Consider the following 20,996-nt stretch of genomic DNA (forward strand, 5'->3'; position numbering starts at 1 on the left):
GCTGCTGACTTTTAATAAGGACACTTACCTGTCCAGGGAGCCCTTGATGTTGGCCCCTCGAGGCCGATTTGTCCATCAGATCTGGTGCAGGTGCCGCCATTCCGACTAAGGGAAACCGGCAGTGGAGCCTTGCGGCTTCACTGCCGGTTTCCGACTGCATGAATGGCCAACTTGTCTTCTGGGACACACACTTTTCCCAGAAAACGGGGGGTTCACCATAGAAGAGGATGTTGCTTCCTCAGCCTCGGCCCAGCTGGATCAGAAGTACCCTTAGTACTTTCAAAAAAGGTAAGTTAGAAAGTAAAAATTTTTTTGGACATATCCAAAAACGAGGGGTGCAGAGATGGTCTTTTGTTTAAGACCACCTCTCAAAATTGGGTGGAACTCCGGTTTAAGGTAAAAAGCAGAATATCAGTTTAACCACTTGCCGACTGCCGCACGACGATGTACGTCAACAGAATGGCACGGGCAGGCATATGGGCGTACATGTACGTCCCTGCCTTCCCGCGGGTGGGGGGCCCGATCGGGCCCCCCCCGGTGCCAGCGGCGGTCGGTATCCGTGCAGGAGCGATCCGGGATGAGGGGGCGGCCATTCATTCATGGCCACCCCCTCGCGATCGCTCCTGACGAATGGGAGTGAAGCATTGCATCACTTCCTCTCCTGTAATGTAAACACAGGAGAGGAAGTGATGTGATCTCTCCTCCGTGTCGGTATGTTTCGTTCCGGCACCAAGGAGAGAGGATCAGTGAGTTGCACCAACAAGACACTTCACAGTAGAACATGCCAGGCACACTCACACCCCCCCTTTACCCCCCGATCACCCCCCAATTACCCATGCCCCCCCCCCCAGTCACAGTGACACCAATTGCATTTTTTTTTTTTTGGCATTGGTGTCATTTGTGACTGTAATAACTGTTAGGGCAGTTAGGGTTAGCCCCCTTTAGTTCTAATGTGCCCCCCTAACCCCCCCAATAAAGGTTTAACCCCGTGATCACCCCCCGTCGCCAGTGTCACTAAGGCTGGGTTCACATTGCAGCGGTTTATGAGAACGGATGTGATTCGCACCGCACTGCAGTGCAAATCACATCCGATCTCTGTGCGATTCGAGTTCAGCCATTCGCCGCACCCGCCGCAAATTCGCACGGGACCCTTTTTTTGGTCCGCAGCAGAATCGGATCGCATGGGTGTTCACACCATGCGATCCGAGTTTGCAGATCGCACTGCGATATGCGAACTGATCTGGGGGTGTCATTAACATTTCACTGACACTCCCAGCAGTTCGCATAGGGCAGTGTGAACTGCCGCCGGGAGGCATGCGATGCGGGAACCCGCCGCGGATTCGTGGCGTTCCCGCATCACTCCAGTGTGAACCCAGCCTAATAAGCGATCGTTTTTCTGATCGCTGTATTAGTGTCACAGGTGACGCTAGTTAGGCAGGTAGGTATTTAGGTTCGCCGCAGCTTTTTATAGCGCCAGGGACCCCTATATACTACCGCATAAAGCCCCCTGATTGCCCCCTAGTTAACCCTTTCACCAGTGATCACCATATAACTGTTACAGGTGACGCTGGTTGGTTAGTTATTTTTTTTATAGTTTCAGGGCACCCGCCATTTATTACCTAATAAAGGTTTAACCCCCTGATCACCCGGCGGGTGTCATTTGTGACTGTAATAACTGTTAGGGCAGTTAGGGTTAGCCCCCTTTAGTTCTAAGGTACCCCCCTAACCCCCCCAATAAAGGTTTAACCCCGTGATCACCCCCCGTCGCCAGTGTCACTAAGGCTGGGTTCACATTGCAGCGGTTTATGAGAACGGATGTGATTCGCACCGCACTGCAGTGCAAATCACATCCGATCTCTGTGCGATTCGAGTTCAGCCATACAGATAGTATGGCTGAATTCGCGCCGCACCCGCCGCAAACTCGCACGGGACCCTTTTTTTGGTCCGCAGCAGAATCGGATCGCATGGGTGTTCACACCATGCGATCCGAGTTTGCAGATCGCACTGCGATATGCGAACTGATCTGGGGGTGTCATTAACATTTCACTAACACTCCCAGCAGTTCGCATAGGGCAGTGTGAACTGCCGCCGGGAGGCATGCGATGCGGGAACCCGCCGCGGATTCGTGGCGTTCCCGCATCGCTCCAGTGTGAACCCAGCCTAATAAGCGATCGTTTTTCTGATCGCTGTATTAGTGTCACAGGTGACGCTAGTTAGGCAGGTAGGTATTTAGGTTCGCCGCAGCTTTTTATAGTGCCAGGGACCCCCATATACTACCGCATAAAGCCCCCTGATTACCCCCTAGTTAACCCTTTCACCAGTGATCACCATATAACTGTTACAGGTGACGCTGGTTGGTTAGTTATTTTTTTATAGTTTCAGGGCACCCGCCATTTATTACCTAGTCTCACTAGTGTACCCCTAAATTTAGGGGTGTCTACTTTCCAAAATGGGGTCATTTGGGGGGGGTTTGTGCCATCTTGGCATTTTATGGCCTTCAAAACTGTAACGCCCTTAGAAAGCCTGAAGGCGCTGCTTGGTTTTCGGGGCCCCGTACGCGGCTAGGCTCCCAAAAAGTCCCACATATGTGGTATCCCCGTACTCAGGAGAAGCAGCAGAATTTATTTTGGGTGTCATTTCACATATGCCCATGGCATGCGTGAGCAATATATCATTTAGTGACAACTTTGTGAAAAAATAAAATAAAAATAAAAAGTTTGTAATTTTCCCGCAACTTGTGGCAAAATATAAAATATTCCATAGACTCAACATGCCTCTAAGCAAATAGCTTGGGGTGTCTACTTTCTAAAATGGGATCATTTGTGGGGGTTTTGTGCCATCTTGGCATTTTATGGCCTTCAAAACTGTAATAGGTAGTGAGAAGTGAAATCAAAAATTTACGCCCTTAGAAAGCCTGAAGGCGGTGCTTGGTTTTCGGGGCCCCGTACGCGGCTAGGCTCCCAAAAAGTACCACATATGTGGTATCTCCGTACTCAGGAGAAGCAGCAGAATTTATTTTGGGGTGTCATTTCACATATGCCCATAGCATGTGTGAGCAATATATCATTTAGTGACAACTTTGTGTAAAAAAAAAAAAAAGTTTGTAATTTTCCCGCAACTTGTGGCAAAATATAAAATATTCCATGGACTCAACATGCCTCTCAGCAAATAGCTTGGGGTGTCTACTTTCTAAAATGGGGTCATTTGTGGGGGTTTTGTGCCATCTTGGCATTTTATGGCCTTCAAACCTGTAATAGGTAGTGAGAAGTGAAATCAAAAATTTACGCCCTTAGAAAGCCTGAAGACGGTGCTTGGTTTTCGGGGCCCCGTACGCGGCTAGGCTCCCAAAAAGTACCACATATGTGGTATCTCCGTACTCAGGAGAAGCAGCAGAATTTATTTTGGGGTGTCATTTCACATATGCCCATAGCATGTGTGAGCAATATATCATTTAGTGACAACTTTGTGTAAAAAAAAAAAAAGTTTGTAATTTTCCCGCAACTTGTGGCAAAATATAAAATATTCCATGGACTCAACATGCCTCTCAGCAAATAGCTTGGGGTGTCTACTTTCTAAAATGGGGTCATTTGTGGGGGTTTTGTGCCATCTTGGCATTTTATGGCCTTCAAACCTGTAATAGGTAGTGAGAAGTGAAATCAAAAATTTACGCCCTTAGAAAGCCTGAAGACGGTGCTTGGTTTTCGGGGCCCCGTACGCGGCTAGGCTCCCAAAAAGTACCACATATGTGGTATCTCCGTACTCAGGAGAAGCAGCAGAATTTATTTTGGGGTGTCATTTCACATATGCCCATAGCATGTGTGAGCAATATATCATTTAGTGACAACTTTGTGTAAAAAAAAAAAAAAAAAAATTTTTTTTGTCATTATTCAATCACTTGAGGCAAAAAAATAAAATATTCAATGGGCTCAACATGCCACTTATCAATTTCCTTAGGGGGTCTACTTTCCAAAATGGGGTCATTTGGGGGGGTTTTGTACTGCCCTGCCATTTTAGCACCTCAAGAAATGAGATAGGCAGTCGTAAACTAAAAGCTGCGTAAATTCCAGAAAACGTACCTTAGTTTGTAGATGTGACAACTTTTGCGCAAACCAATAAATATACAGTTATTGACTTTTTTTTTACCAAAGACATGTGGCTGAATACATTTTGGCCTAAATGTATGACTAAAATTGAATTTATTGGATTTTTCTAATAACAAAAAGTAGAAAATATCATTTTTTTTCAAAATTTGCGGTCTTTTTACGTTTATATCGCAAAAAATAAAAATCGCAGAGGCAATCAAATACCATCAAAAGAAAGCTCTATTTGTGGGAAGAAAAGGACACAAATTTTGTTTGGGTACAACATTGCATGACCGCGCATTCAATTACCAGTTAAAGCAGCGCAGTGCCAAATTGTAAAAAGACCTCTGGTCATTGACCAGCAAAATGGTCCGGTCTGAAAGTGGTTAAAGTAAGGAGCAGTTAAAACCACTGACTACAACTAAGGCAGGGCTGAAATACTTATATCTTTACTCTTATAGCATAAAATGAAACCCTTGGTGAAGACCACTTTATTTACAACATACTGACATTATGCTGAAAATGACTGTTTAGTCAAGCTGGGATCCATCCTGTGCTATTATAAAAGTAAAATTCACATTAAATATCAAACTCTTATCTTTTCAGCAATAAATCTACCATTCAAGAATCCATGGAAGATAAGCTAATTCACAATCTAGGATCAGAAACAGAAAAAAAAACATCAAGCCTGTGAGCAACCCCTCAATTGTGTCGCGTTGGTATTGATTTACTAAAGGCAAATAGACTGCACACTTTGCAAAGTTTCACTCTGCATAAGCAGTTGCTCCAGAGCTTAGTAAATGAGCAGAAGATCCGCTGACTTCCATCATATGATCATGTGCAAGCAAAAATTCATTTTTATTTTTTATTTTATTTTTATGTTATTGGGTATTGTTTGCAAAGTAAAGCTTTGCCTCATTTACATAGCTCTGGAGCAACTGCTCTTGCAGAGTGCACAGTCTATTTGCCTTTATTAAATCAAACACATAGTATTAGTAAATCTAACAAAATTGTACAATCAGATCGTAAATGGTCACCTCCTTGTGAAAAAAAAAAATATTAAAGAGGAACTATCATTACTATTTTTTTTACATTGGTCGGCCCCTATTGGACAAAGTACACGTAGTACATTGTCCCATGTTGCTAGGTGCTTCCTAAATGTAGCTGTCCAACCTATCCCCCTCCTCTTATGGCAAATTCAACAACAACTTGGAAGAAAATAGATTTACTGTAGCTGCAGATTGTCTCAATTTAGAGTGTTTTACTAAGACAAAAGTAACGTAGAGGGAGAGAGGGGAGTGTCACCCCCCCTGTCTCAATGCATACATTGTGCCACAGCTTGTCTGAGGAAAGTGTCATGAGCCAAGACAAACTGCAATTATAATGGATCTGTCTCCTTTCAAGCTGTTGTCACTTTTGGCATGCAGGGAGGGGGACAGGTTGGACTTCATAAGCAGACTTAGTAAGCACCTAGCAACATATTAGGCAGACCCATGTAAAAATTTGTAATAATCGCCCTTCTTTAAATTTAAACCAACCTTTATTTTATTTGTAAGCAACAAGCCCCCCGTGATAGCTTTGGGCAGTGACAGTTCTTCTTTATGGAGACATCAGGGGTCTATTAGACCCCTGATGTCTCCCCTACCTTCCAGAGCAACTATCCAAGCACAGATCGGGAATGGCAGCTCTGAAACTGGAAGTGCCAAAATTACTGTCACTTCATTTATCACAGAGGAGATGGGGGAATGGATACTCCTCCATCTCCTCTGTGAAAAACCATCCTGCAGAAGGAGGGGCAGCCATTTCCAATGCTATAAGGGTAGGTTCACACATATGCAATTGAATGCGTTTTTTGAACCACTTCCAGTACACATGACATGTGAAGGAACATTGCTTTCTATTGTGCCTGTTCACATATGTCCGGTGTAGCTGGAGTACAGATTCAGTACGAATTGAAAGAGAGTCCTGTCAGTGTTTTGAACAGTGCGGTCTGGCTCAGGTGAAAATTCAGGCCTACTGACTTCTATGAAAATGCTTTTGAATCATGCATGTCATTCAGTTGTGAACAGGATACAATCCTGATCTGATCCTGATGTAAACCTTATCTGATACGGATGCAATCCTGACCTGATCCTGATCAAAAACTGACCTGAAACGCTAAACAATTACTTTGTCAATTAGCTGTGAAAACAAAGCTTCAGTTCGCACTGCACATGTGCGAACCAGCCTGAAGGTGATCACCTTTACAAAACAGCCAATTGCCAGCTAAAAAAGAAAGACAGTATGGCTGCAGCTATGATCTTGTAATAACCACTTCCTGTCAAAAAGTTGTATATACATACGTTAGTTAGCAAGTGGTTCATTTCACTTTAAGGGCCCGTTTGCACAACTGCTAGCACCTGTAAAATGCAGGTTACTACCATACAAGCTAATCCACCAAGCACGCTGTGGTGCAATGCAGTGCATTGCAGTAATTAGATAATCGAGTAGGAGTGGTTTCTCCTGCATTGGGACCCATTCAAAATAAATCTGCCATAGTAAAGCAGCACCTGCTACATACAATAATATGCGTAATCAGTTTCCAGTGTGAATGAACCCCAAGAAAGGCAGCTGGGGAGATATTGATTAGCTAAAACAAGAGTTGTTTGTCTTGTGTGACTCCCACGATGCTCTGAACTAATGTATAAGCAGTTAATTGCTTCTCACAAATTTTTTCCAAAATTTTTCACGAAATTTCCCTTGGTTGGAATATTTTCTTGGCTGACAATAAGCACTTTAACATTGTAATTAATCACTCATTATCTCTTCCTAGGGGGACCCCTAAATGGTGCAGTCCTTGCCTTAGCATCATGTTAGAATGTTGCAGTGATGTGTTATTTATGGTCAGTTTTACTGAACAGACTCTAATGATGTTCCACTATGTGACCATTCAGCTTCATTTTTTGATACAGAATGGCACACTGCAAGGGGAGAAAAATAACTAAATAATTGGCAATAAAGGAGAAAAATGGACTGTTATAGTGTAGATGGTCACACTCTGTTTCTTTCTAAATCTCTCCCTCTCTGTGAAATGAAGTCTCACATAATATGGTATAAGGCCAATTTATAGTCGTACACCTGTTAGTTGTAGTAGTAGTATACACCTGGTGAATTGAGCTGCATTAACCATTGCAGGCTCACTGCTCGGGCACATAGAAAATAGTTGTACTCTATGTGCCCTGTTCACACCATAGATGCGCGGTGGTGTGCGCAAAGCATGTCCCTGCATGTTAAGTTTTTTTTTTTATATCACGTTGAATAAAGTTAAAAAAATATTAAACAGTGCATTGCATCACCAGTGTGTGTTTTATATGGTGCATTATGTGTGTGGGCTGGTGTGAAATCTAACCTAACATTGTAAGCTTCTTGAGAACAGGGACTGATGTGAATGTATAATATATATATATATAGAGTGTTGCGTAATTGACAGCACTACATAAGCACCTGTAATAAATAAATAATTTTCTGTATTTGTTTTCAGGTATTCCAGTTGATGTTGTAGTCAACATATTTATTAACAGCTTTGGGTCGATCCAGGAAACAACCATGGTAAGCATACGGCTTTTAATTCTGTAGATCACAATCTGAAATATTTTATATCTCTTTTGGTATTCTAATTCTTCTCTTAATAACACAATCTGGATATGTAACGCTGTGTAAATTTATGGTGCTATATAAGTATCTGAAATAAATGAAATAAATAACATGACTACATTTTAGCTTCTATTCAAGTGTCTGGAACTCCGGTTATGCAGGATGGAGGAACATCATCCTCAAGCATGGCTAATATTCAGTACGTATTAGTGGGTGCTCTTTAAGAAGAAATCCCCATCACAGATGTAGTTACAATGGGCAAATCAGGCAGGTACACAGATTGAGGGAAATAATAAAAAGCATAATTAGTGATGTACGGGATAACACTTTGTCCTCCACAACTTTGTAAGGATTTGGATATTTTCTTCTTCCCCACACCACAATATGGGCTGAAATAAAAAACACCTCACTCAATAAATGAAAGGACGGTGTTGAAACTATATGATTCAGCATTGCTGTCCAATAGCCCTTTCTGACTTGTTGACAAAATGGGGCCATGGCTTTGAGCATTGCATTTGTCAATGTGCTGTGCTGACAATGATGCAGTGCAACATCGTTTTTCATGCTTGTGAAGTCGCTGTCTCTAACATTTATGTGCAAGGATACAGCTCGGAGAAATGTATTTATCTGTGCATGATGATCTCTCTACATAAAAAAACTAGGGCAGAGGTCTGTGCAGAAGAAAAAGATATTATTAATCAAAGGACACTTTTGTTGCGACCATCATGATGTCCTCTTTTCAGAGATGTAATTGAAGTTAATAGTTTCCTTGGTATTTGTAAAGGGAAAATGACATGGGCTGATCTCCAAAGACAAATGTTTTCAAAGGAAGCACCACGACTACTAGAAGCAGAAAAGGTCCAGGAAGCCGTCCCATTGATCTTACAAAACCTGGCCCATTAAGAAATGTAAATCATATGTTATACTTTTTTTTCAAATATTTTGCTTCTAACCCCCCCCCCCCCCCCCACCCTTTTATTTATTTTTTTTAAAGTGAGATTGTCTGGGCTTCTGTCTTTCTGGCCTAAGCCAGAATGACACTCCCTCCAGTTCATGGATCCCAGGAGGCTTCGGAGCCAAGTAGGACTTACTGCTCATGCACAGTCAGGATGTTGGCTGCTAGAAGCCAGATAAGACAACCAGCCCCCTCATGACATCATAAAGAAGATGGCAGCATGGGAGTGTGGAAGCTTTCGGATGATTGCGGAGGGGCAGCAATGGTTTAAATGGGTGGGCAAGTTCCTTTTTATGTAACATGCACTTAACCTCCCTGGCGGTATGATTCAGTCTGGAATAAGGTGCTGAAAGCGGTACAATTATTTTGCATGGAAATCTGGCTTTTATTTTGTAGTCCTGTAATTCTTAGGAATAATGCTCTGAAATCTCTTCAAACCAGAGTCTAGCGGACATCCCGGGTATGATAAAGTTTATAATATAATAAAGAATAATAAAAATTATTCAATAATGTAATCAAATTCAAAAAAAAATTAAAAAGGGACATGTTTTGGTTGCTATGGACAATCTCCAAATTCCAAGCAGTAAAAAACAGTATTTATAATATAAAAGTGCATGCAGGGCATTGCACAAACCACTAGGGACAAAGGGGGTGTGTATTTTTTACTACAGCACTGTAATCTGTAAGATTACAGTGCTGTGTGTGTTTTGTGTCTTTTTACATTTTTGAATTTGCCGCCGTTCTCCGCTCCCGTGCGTCGTAACGTCGCAGGGAACGGAGCTCGGCGGCATTCGGCACTGTGAATCGAGCGCAGGACGGCTCGATCACACAGCGCGGCGGACATCGCTGGATCCAGGGGACAAGGTAAGTAACGATCCCTGTGTCCTCCCCTGCATCGAGCGGTGCAAGCCCGAGTCTGGCTCGGGGTTACCGCTATTGTAATGAAATTCCCAACCCGAGCCAGACTCGGGATTACCGCTAAGGAGGTTAATCTACATCTGATGCTAAATCCAGATTAAGCAAATCAAATCCCTGATTTAGCAATAAATGTTTCTCTGTTCCTCTCTGCCCTAAGAATCATCACTAAATAAGCATTGTCACCTGTGTCAAGTGAACAGGTAGCTGATCTAGTAGATATCCATATATAAACATGAGCAGTGTTTTCATGCTTATACGTTTATTGCTCACTGGATGGGTTTTTCTTATGCTGGCATCCTTACTATGCTGAGTGCCAATGGAGCCTTATACCTCAGCCTGAAACGACACCACCAAGCACTAATAGCCTTATAGTAAGTATGTATGGTAATCCAGGAAGAAGCAGAGTGCTGTTTCTAACTAGCAGAGGTGTGTTAAATACAAGAGCTGGCCTAAACAAAAAAAAAAAAGATATGGTAGATATAGCAGTAAACTCATACAGTATATCATTAAATGATGTATTTAGCTGTTTGTCTAGAGCAGTGTTATTCAACTCCAGTCCTCAAGGTACCCCAACAGGTCATGTTTTCAGGATTTCCCTCAGATGAAATGGCTGTGGTGATTACTAAGGCAGTGAAACTGATCAAATCACTTGTGCAAAATAATAGAAATCCTGAAAACATAACCTGTTGGTGCGCCTTGAGGACTGGAGTTGAGAAACACCGGACTAGAGTTCTACTTTAAATGATTTTAAATAGTCCATCAGTTTGTCTTTATAGTAGCAATTATAATAACCCCCATTCCCAGCAGGAAAGTTTGAAAGAAAGTGGCAGCATTGTTAGCCAAGCTCTAAGGCATTGTACAGTATTGTCAATCTCACACTAGGAGGTCTATTTATAAATGTCACACACAATTTACATTACTTTCACCTAAGATTTACACATTTTTTCCAATTGAATTCTGAAATAAAATCTGGAATTGCAATAACTTCTAAACTAAATATTATCTGAGGGTGGTTACGGATTCCATCTATTTATTCCATATATGTATTAACTTGTCTATTCCTATAGTTAGCTAGTCTATTAAAACTCTGAAAGTTACTGTTGATAGCACAATAATATAAGGTTAGCTATGAAAACAAACACATTGCTTAATAAAACAACGTCTTTTATATTTCCCAAGAAAATAGGAAAACGCTTACATGAAAATACTAAGGAAAGTTATTACAAAGCATATAACAACAGAACATCACATATACTTATCACAAAGGCTGTCCCCTAGATATTGTCTCCTCGTCTGGGCTCAAAATTATGGTAACAGAGAGCCATGAGGCTCAGGCATGAGCCAAGAGTGAAAAAGGTAGAGAGGGAGCACTCTGACTCTTTCAGCCCTTTTATACTTCAATCATACACCATCCAGACCCAACCCCATTGCCATCCCATCTAGACTTTTGACGAATCACAGTACTTATGGGGCAGTCCTCCTCAATATATTGTATTACTGTCCTGCTGTATTGGCCCCTAGGGGCAGCATTGTCCATGTATCATGTCTGTATATCTTCAATGCCTTTTGGTCCTTCGATCTTCTGAAGCAGGACATTCATCAGTCATCTTGTCAGCTATGGTCCCTTTCAAGCTTGCTTGCATAACATTATAACATCAGCCGTTCCAGAGCCACATTTTGTTCCGCTTGATGGAGGCCTGATCTCTTCTTTCAGATATGCTACAAAGCTTTGATGTGCAACTTGTTACATTCCAGACCTGGTATCAACCAGAAAGAACATCAGACCTTTACCCTTTAAAGCCATGGAACTGCAAGTATCAGTATGGCTGATCTTTGGAAATAGCAAACAGATATGTAACAGATCTATGACAGATCAATTTAAACTCTTGATAATACCAAAACACTTATCAATAAACGCAGTAACATTGACAGAAAAACTCCAGAAATATGATATTAAACCATGTTGCCTTCCAACAAATTCAATTAGAAAAAATTATATTTGAATCCTGAGTGATATATATGTAAATCTTGTGTAAAAAACAATTTAAATAAACCCTAGAGGAGATGAGAGCCGAGGGGTAACCTCTTAGTGTGCTGCTGCTCCTTTTTCATCCAATCACAGCTGGGGCTGGTTGGTCACCAAGCTTGCTTGACTGCAGTGGAGAAACGCCAGGTTTGTTTTTTAAATTACTGTGTTCAAATGTAACACTGGTAGAGCATCTTGCTTATGAGAAATGCATCTTTCTTCGTATAGGTAGCATTTCAGAGAAACATTATAACAACCCCAGGTTTATAAGGAATCATCAATTTAAAAATGCCATTGCTGCCAGTAGTTACATTTTCCAATTGCATTGAAACACAATTTTCTATAAAGTAAGGTCAAAGAACAGTCAGTGCAGACATTTAATAAATCTTACTTATACCAAATTAAAGTGATGTTGGCCAACTTATTATGTGTACGAATATCAACATGCTAGGGATGGGTTATACTTTTGAACTCCATTTCAGAAATAACTGTAGTTTATACTTAATATATATAGCTTTTTTTTTTTTTAAACAAATACTGAGTTTGCAGATACCTGACAGCTACTAAAATAACACATGATAGTCCTTAAAGTGAATCTGTACAACTTTTAAAATTAAAACCCTACCTAAGAGCAGATACTGAAAGGAATCTTTTCTTCATTGGCCAGGAACCCTTGTCTGTGAATCTCCCTGATTTAGTTTCGCTTTGTTTTATGGGCTACTAAGGATTGCCAGGGTTTTAGTGGCCACTAAAGTGTATGTATCGCCAACGTTTTTTTTCTTAGTTTTAAAACAAATGCCTTAAAACAGAACTAAACCACATAAAAAAAATGCAGCCCCTGGGGCTTTTGCCATAAAGTGCAACTATGTACACTTAAATTGCAAACCTCTTCCCTGTTCATTGCTGGCACTTCCATCATCTCCCGGTCTTCCTGGTGGTGAGGTGGCCTAATGGCAGAACTGGAAGCATGTTAGATCTCTAGATCTGTTATTCTACTATGGCCTACCATTCATCTGGTTCTATTTCCTTGCCTACAACCAGCTGTACATCAACCTAATGCCCTACACAGTCACCTTCCATAGCACCCATGTGAAAATCATTCATATGACAGCCCTCGGTAGCCAAAAAAGCTTGCTTGATTCCACCATGAACAAGAGCGGGCAGAGCATATGCGCTCTTTCCCAGGTCGAGACTGCCACACTCTGACCCTGGCAGAAAGACTGCACTGCCACAACACATGGAAGCTGCAGGGACACAGGATGATTCCTCCCTCACCATGTCTAATGCCCCGTACACACGTTCAAATTATCGGACCACAAAAGTTGCTTTTGGACAGATCGTTCGATAATCTGATCGTTAGTACGCAGCTTTCGACAGCCGATCACGACAGTCCGTCCAACCAAATCCGAAGGGACAAACAGGAAAACTTTGGTTGGATGACAGCCCATCGTAAGACAATCGTGTAGCCAGTACAGTATGCGTCCGATAAAAGTCATTAGACAAACACCACGCATGATTGGAAACATGAAAATAAACCAGAAGGACACACAGGTCACACGTATTTGACATCATTTAAAATACGTAGCTACGCACAACGGAAGATTTTTCCATAATCGTACGACAAAAATCTTACACACATTTTGCACTGTTGTATTCGATCTTAGTTGTATACAACAAAATGCGAACGATCTGTCTTACAATAATCGGAACGTGTGTACGGGGCATAAGCTGCTTCCAGGCTCTCCCGAAGATCTGCACCTGCTAAAGGTAAACAACCATGAGACATAGGGGTTGATGTACTAAAGGCAAATCCACTCTGCACTACAAGTGCACTCACTGTAAATCTGAGGGGAAAATCTCAAATCAGGGGAAGCTCTGCTGATTTTATCATCCAATTATGTGCAAGCAAAAATGTTTTTTTATTTTCCTTGCATGTTCCCCTCGAATCTACAATGACTGCACTTCCAAGTGCACTTGTAATGCAAAGTGGAGTTGACTTTAGTAAATAAACACCATAGCCTTCGGCTCTAAAAGTCTGGTTCTTAAAAAAATCTTGGATAGTAAAAATATTCCTTGCAAACTATACTATGCAACACTCATGTGGAGTCTGAGGGATTGATTTACTAAATCATGAATAATAATAATAATAATAAAGGAAATTAGACTGTGCACTTTGCAAAGTGTAGTTGCCCTCTGCAAGAGCAATTTCTCCAGAGCTTAGTAAATGAGGAAAAGCTCTGCTGAATTCCATCATCCAATCGTATGCAAGCAAAAGGGCTGTTTTTTACATTTTCCTTGCACGTGATTGAGTATTCTTTGCAAAGTGAAGCTTTACCTCATTTGCTGCTCTATTTGCTGTTAGTAAATCAACCCCTCTGTATTTCTTGGGATAAAAGACACTACAGGCAGAGACTCTGGAAGGGTTGATTTACTAAAGCCAAATGCACTTTGCAAATTGCAGTTGCCTTCTGCAAGTGCAGTTGCTCCAGAGCTTGGTAAAGGAGGTAAGGCTTCACTTTGCAAAGAATACCCAATCACATGCAAGGAAAATAATAAGAAAAGCATTTTTACTTGCACATGAAGCTTTAGGACATCTGCACTTGCAGAGGGCAACTTTGCAAAGTGCACAGTATTTTTGCCTTTAGTAAATCAATCCCTATGGATTGATTTACTAAAAGTGCACTGAAGGTGCATTTGGAAGTGCAGTCGCTGTAGATCTGAGGGCGATATGCACGAAAAATAAAAAAACAGTATTTTTGCTTGCACATAATTAGATGATAAAATCAGCAGAGCTTCCCCTAATTTCAGATCTTCCCCTCAGATCTACAGCAACTGCACTTGAAAGTGCATTTGCAGTGCAAAGTGGATTTGCCTTTAGTAAATCAACCCATTATGTCTCTTAAATAGACCTCCTGTGCCCCCATATTATATTGAAATTATTAATATCTGAGAAATTCCTAGCAAATAATTATGTTTCCCTCTCTTGATTTAGATTTTTTTTTAATAAAGTGACTCACCTGGCCCTGGAGATTACCTCTTTTGTTACATAGCTAGTCAGGTTGAAAAAAGACACAAGTCCATCTAGTTCAACCAGTAAAAGAGAAAAAAAATCATACAATCCTATATACACAATCCTATACCCACAATTTATTATTATTATTATTATTATTATTATTAACAATACATATAACGCCAACAGTTTACGCAGCGCTTTACAATGTAGAGGGGGGACAGCACAATTACAGTGCAGTTGAATACAGAAGGGACAGCATTTATAGAGCAAAAAATAAAAACCGCAGAGATGATCAAATACCACGAAAAGAAAGCTCTATTTGTGGGAAAAAAAGAACGCCAATTTTGTTTGGGAGCCACGTCGCACGACCGCACAATTGTCAGTTAAAATGACACAGTGCCGAATCGCAAAAAGGGGCTTGGTCCTTTAGCTGCAAAATGGTCCGGGGTTAAGTGGTTAAGCAAACAGGTTCTGTTTTAGGACTTTCATTTAGAAGCAGTTTGAGTCTGCGACACATCATATGGAAAGATTGTAAATGTCTCAATCAAACTGAATATGGACCTTACATAGAGGAAACCAAGTAATGTGGTATGGCCTTAAAGCCTGGTTCACACTAATGTTATTGCCAATGAGAGAATCATATGACAGTGGAAATCACATTATTCTGTATGGGGCCTGTTTACATCAATACAGTACAGCATGGCATGTTTTTGGAAAAGGTGGCTGCTGCACGATATTAGCCCTGTAGACTTCAATGGAAACGTACCAAAAATGCATGTTCATGTGTTTTTGGTGTTTTTTTCCCCCCGGTTTGTGTTGGTTATTAGGAGCCTGTTAGGAGGCCTAACAACCAGTGTCTCATCACTTCTGTCAACCGGAAAACCCCAGCTGATAGCAGAATGTAAAGAAAGAAAATGGTGTGGGGTCCCCTGACAATCTATGACCAGGGGCGGACTGACCATTGGGCCACTCGGGCACTGTCCGAGGGCCCGTGCCACTAGGGGGCCCCATCAGGGTTGCCATCCTCAGTAAAACCAGGGAACATATGTAAAAATCTGTGTTTTTTTTTTTACATCTGTCTCTGAAATGCCCCTTACCGACATGCTTTTGGTCTAAAAATTCAGAGATTATAGTTGCCCCACCTCTCCAGTACCTTCTCAGCCAATAAGAGGAGATTAAGGGGGGATATGATCAACATGTACAAATATATAAGGGGTCCATATTGTGAACTTGGTGTCGAGTTATTCACTTTACAGTCAACAAAGAGGACAAGGGGGCACTCTTTACGTCTAGAGGAAAAGAGATTTCATCTCCAAATATGGAAAGGTTTCTTCACAGTAAAAGCTGTGAAAATGTGGAATAGACTCCCTGCAGAGGTGGTTATGGCCAGCTTAGTGGATTGCTTTAAGAAAGGCCTGGATTATTTCCTAAGAGTACATAATATAATTGGGTACTGACATTTATAGGGAAAGTTGATCCGGGGGAAAATCCGATTGCCTCTCGGGGGATCAGGAAGGAATTTTTTCCCCTGCTTTAGCAAATTGGATCATGCTCTGCTGGGGTTTTTTGCCTTCCTCTGGATCAACTGTGGGTATAGAATTAGGTATATGGGATTGTATGATATTATTATATATATATATATATATATTTTTTTTTTGTGGTTGAACTGGATGGACTTGTGTCTTTTTTCAACCTGACTAACTATGTAACTATGTAATAGAAACATGTCTGTGTATACTGTGTGATTGTATACTGTGTGTGTGTGTGTGTGTTTGTGTATACTGTGTGGCCCCATAATGTCTGATTGCCTGGGGGCCCCATAATCTCCTATTGCTCGGGGGCCCCATGAGTTGTCAGTCCGCCGCTGTCTATGACTATGGAACAAATAATGTAGCGCAAGAAACTACCAAACCAATCTATTCAATGTATTTAAGACTGGTAGGCCATCACAGATCGTATAGACATCCTAACACAGTGCACAAGGCTTTATTACATCTAAAATGTGATCCAAATATAAGTACCTACCTCTTCCACCCCTTTCTTCCAGGGCATAGTTTAAACCAGGGCAAACCACTGTAACTTGGCTGTACAGAAAATGAGGGTATACAAGTTCCTTGAAGACTGTGTCTGTCCAAACATTATATAAGATAAACTCATATTTGTACATTACAGTTAGCATAGAGTTTTGGTTACTGTTCACATCCAAACTATGAAATGTAGTGCCACTCTAGCACTATTTAGCACTAGTATTTTTAGATGTGTATAGTTTAGACTCCGAGGTGCATCTTTTTATTTTCAGGATATGACATCTTAAATATCATGCTTGATCTCTGTTATGAGTTCCATCATTTACATGTAACTTAACAACACAATATCAAATGATCGTTTATTGGTGCATTGCTAGTAATCAAGGTTCTAGTACACTGAAAGCTTGTTTTATTTTTTTATTTTTTTTAACTATGGCAGCTGACCTCACATGAAAATGAAGTTTGGAGGTCCAAGCCAGGTTTTACTGACTAAGTAATTAACTGTGATGGCAATGGAATTCGGGTGGTAATATATCATAAATGTTTTTTATTCCTGACTTGCATTGTGGCTAGTCTGCCTGCATAACGTAAGCTGAACAATGTGTAAGTGATTTAGTTTACCTTCAAGGGCTATAAAAACTGCTTTTGACTGATGTCAGGTATTTCAAGACCTCTAATAGAGTATTTGGAACACGATATTAACTCAATACACAAGTTCACATTTTCTGGCCAATCAAAACAGTGGCAGTGGCATAAAGCAAGTACTCACACGGAGACCTTTTGATCTTGATCCCCCCCCCCCCCCCTGGTCCGATTGGGTTATACTCTTAACCGCACATTCTTCATACTTAATATTTCCTTTTTCTTGGCTGAGAGCTACATCAAGGATCACTCAGCACCCCTTACCAGAGCCATCAACTTTTAACTCATTTTCCAGGGGAATAAAAAATACATCATACTGCTCAGCCCTTATTTGATGTCAGCTATTTGGCACTTTATCTGACTTTTTTTTTATTGTTCTATATTTAACATCCTGTTGTTGCTTTCTGTTGCTGGGGTTCGCCAGCTTTCAATCCCAGTGGATTAGCATGATTAACTCCATCCATACAAGTAGCAGCTCCCTTATAAAGCCGCATTGTAGAATCTCATACGCTCTTTAATGAGATACATGTCACTTGTGGCTCATTTATGAAATGTAAAAGCTCAATTAGAAGAAATTACCAGCTCATTACAAATTCTGAGTCATGAATATGATTTTACTGTGCCATTATCCAGTGAAAGATTAAGTCTATTTCAGGTACTGAATGTATCTGTTTGTTCTCATATTTATTTTCTTTTTAATGATTCATTTTACTTTGGTTAACAAAAGTAAAAAGGAATTTGCTTGATTCTTGATAAAGTCAGTCTAAATTAAAGAAGTATTCAAAGTGTTTAAAACTTTAACATTAAGGCCAATGTTACTGGTTTAATTCTGTGTGCTAATTGTTTGTTTTATAAAGCCAATTTTTTAAGGTTGGACTCCAGGCTTATCATAAATAGTTAAGATATTACTAAAACCAGGACCCTGCATTCACTATATCAGGTCTCTCATGGTAAACAGGCCATGAAAATGCAATTATTTTAGTAAATATAAACGGCTAAATACCTTTTCTCATCAGCAATATATAGCAGTCTTGTGACTTCTATCAGTGTCTGGTTAAAGCTTGTAGGAGGAGTTTTCATTCTACTCTGACCTATGAGGTTGCATGACCCCTGTCCCTCCATCTGGACAGTGCTGATTGGCCCTGTACTGATCACATGCACCCTCCCAAGAAAAAAAAAAAATATCTAGCAATACACCCCAAACAGAGCATGTGCAGTGACTCCAAAGGCTCTGTACTATCAGTAGATGGATTGGGGACAGTGGAAGAAGGGGAGGATCAGAGAAGACAGGACCAAACAGCCTTTTTACACAATGCAGAGGATTAACCCCTTAGGCCCCAGAGTATAACAAGCATGCCTTACTGCATATACAGAATGATTTTACTGTTGTGGGTTTAGTAACACTTTAAGACGAGTGCAGGGAAAGTGAAGTGAAAGAAAGGGAAAGTGCAATGTGTACTTGAAAGAGAATGCAGGACTTATATTCCTGACCCTCTTCTCTGTTCTTTCATTACAAGAGCAAATTAAACGAATCTGCGATGCTTTTCTTCCTCTTTCCATATTGCATATATGTCCCCAAGCACCATGTTAGCAGCCTAGCTGTCAAGGATACACCCCATGGTCCCCTACAGAAGAATTGTCACAATGTCTCAAGCATTGTTAGAGGTGTCACTAGCTGCAGCATGCATTGCAAAGTAAGCCCTTAAAGAAATGCATACGTTTGAACTCTGCCGAAAGCCCGTTGGTAAAACTGTCGGACCTAGTCTGCCGGAAAGTCTGGTCGTGTGTACGCGGAATAAGTTTCCTTTAAAGTTAGTACTAGTACACCTGGGAATGACTATTTCATTGAGTGGTATGCCTGGCTGGGCAGATCTATAGAATGAGACACGGAGAGAGAGACTGGTCTAACTATAACATATATCTTTCCATAAAGCATATATGTCCCCAAGCACCATGTTAGCAGCCTAGCTGTCAAGGATACACCCCATGGTCCCCTACAGAAGATTTGTCACAATGTCTCAAGCATTGTCAGAGGTGTCACTAGCTGCAACATGCATTGCAAAGTAAGCGCTTAAAGAAATGCATACGTTCTGTCCATGTGACCATAAACTCAGAGCACCACCACTCCCAAATCAGCAGTAGTTTGGATATATCAGGGGAGATGCTGATCACATAACCTGAAATTCAAAGAGATTTTTAATGCTGATCTGTACCCAACCCAGTATCAGTAACATTAATATTTCACATGGCCAGTTATGTTGTGAAATGTATTTATAACTTGTAAATTTAAAGAAATTGTAATTGAAAATTGCTTGCATTATCTCCTCTGCCAGCCCATGCAGGGCAACAGGCATGTCTCTATCTTGGATTACATTTACATCTATTAAATGTTACCTGGTGGGCAGGGCATGTTTTTCTGAAGCAGCCTACACCTTTTCTTCCACACTCTGGTGAGCCTGCAATGCCTTTTACTGCTTGGATTCATATGTTTCAGAGATAACTACTTGCTGCCAATTAGAAAGAGTTATCTACTGCTAGAAAGCATGCTTTACTTATTCATTGCCCACAAGCAGGACAGTGTATTTTCTATTCTCTACAAGCAGCAGATGACACTCTTGATATAGCTCGCACTGCATTCTTTGTGCCTTTATGCATGGTTGCATGTTAGCAAGTGCAGTTAGTCTGCTACTAGGGTGGTAAAAGGGACTATGTAATTGGATGTTAGGTCCCCTTTTAAGAGGAGACCTTCCTCTAAAGATGTAATGGGTGGAGTTAATGCCCATATAAATGGCAGGGGGAGCCGTAGGAGATGGGGCATACAACCCAGAGCTATTTCTCTGCAGTGAGCTACTGCCAGGGGCCCTTCACGGGGCTGAAACTCAGAGTGAGGTAGTTAAACATCCAGAAGGACCAGCTGTAGTTGCCCTGACTCTTTTACAGTTGGACATGGACTGTGAGCATGATGCAAAGGGCCTTTTTGGTCAGGCTAATGCCGCGTACACACGAACAAGCTTTCCAGCAGACTAGGTCCAACGGAATCATTCCGTTGGATAATCCGATCGTGTGTGGGTTAATCCGATTGTTTTTCATTTAAAAAATCAGACGGACCTAGAAATAGAACGTGTTTCAAATCTGTCCGACGGACTCAATTCCTATCAGGAAAACCGTTCGTCTGTATGCTGGTCCGACAGACCAAATATGACGCAAGGGAAGCTATTGGCTTCTGGCTATTGAACTTCCTTTTCTAGTCCCGTCTTACGTCATCACATTCAAAACAAATGGACTTTCAAACTGACTTAGTCCATTCGTGTGTGGCCAAGTCCGTTTGGAAAGTCTGTTGGAACTCCCCCGAAAGTCAGTCGGGAAAACCGTCGGACCTAGTCTGCTGGAAAGTCCAGTCATGTGTACGCAGCATACGTTTCCTTTAAAGTGAGTACTAGTACACCTGGGAATGAGTGTTTCATTGGGTGGTATGCCCAGCTGGGCAGATCTATAGAATGAGACACAGCGAGAGAGACTGGTCTAACTAGTTTGGTTGAACTAGATGGACTTGTGTCTTTTTTCAATCTGACTAACTATGTAACTATATGTCTACTAAAGAAAAGCACCTTGATTTGACTCGGTGACAGAAGTTGAATGGTGTGGACTTAGTATATATGGGGAAGTGGTCCCAACTCTGTGGTTTTCCCAAGGAGAGAGG

The 20,996-nt window shown here is 41.2% G+C and overlaps 1 protein-coding gene across 2 annotated transcripts in view; it reads left to right on the top strand.

Moving 5' to 3' along the window:
• The window catches only part of GLRB (glycine receptor beta), a 202,994-nt gene that overhangs the window by 85,291 nt on the left and 96,707 nt on the right, over positions 1–20,996 (top strand). For both annotated transcript variants that reach the window (XM_077477106.1, XM_077477105.1), the window contains one exon: positions 7,603–7,670. In XM_077477106.1, the coding sequence (XP_077333232.1) occupies positions 7,603–7,670 (68 nt within the window). The remainder of the gene's footprint in view (positions 1–7,602; positions 7,671–20,996) is intronic.

Source organism: Lithobates pipiens, unplaced genomic scaffold, assembly GCF_037356315.1.
Source record: "Lithobates pipiens isolate NorthernLeopardFrog02 unplaced genomic scaffold, aLitPip1_a1.2 Scaffold_13, whole genome shotgun sequence".
NCBI classification, from domain to species: domain Eukaryota; kingdom Metazoa; phylum Chordata; class Amphibia; order Anura; family Ranidae; genus Lithobates; species Lithobates pipiens.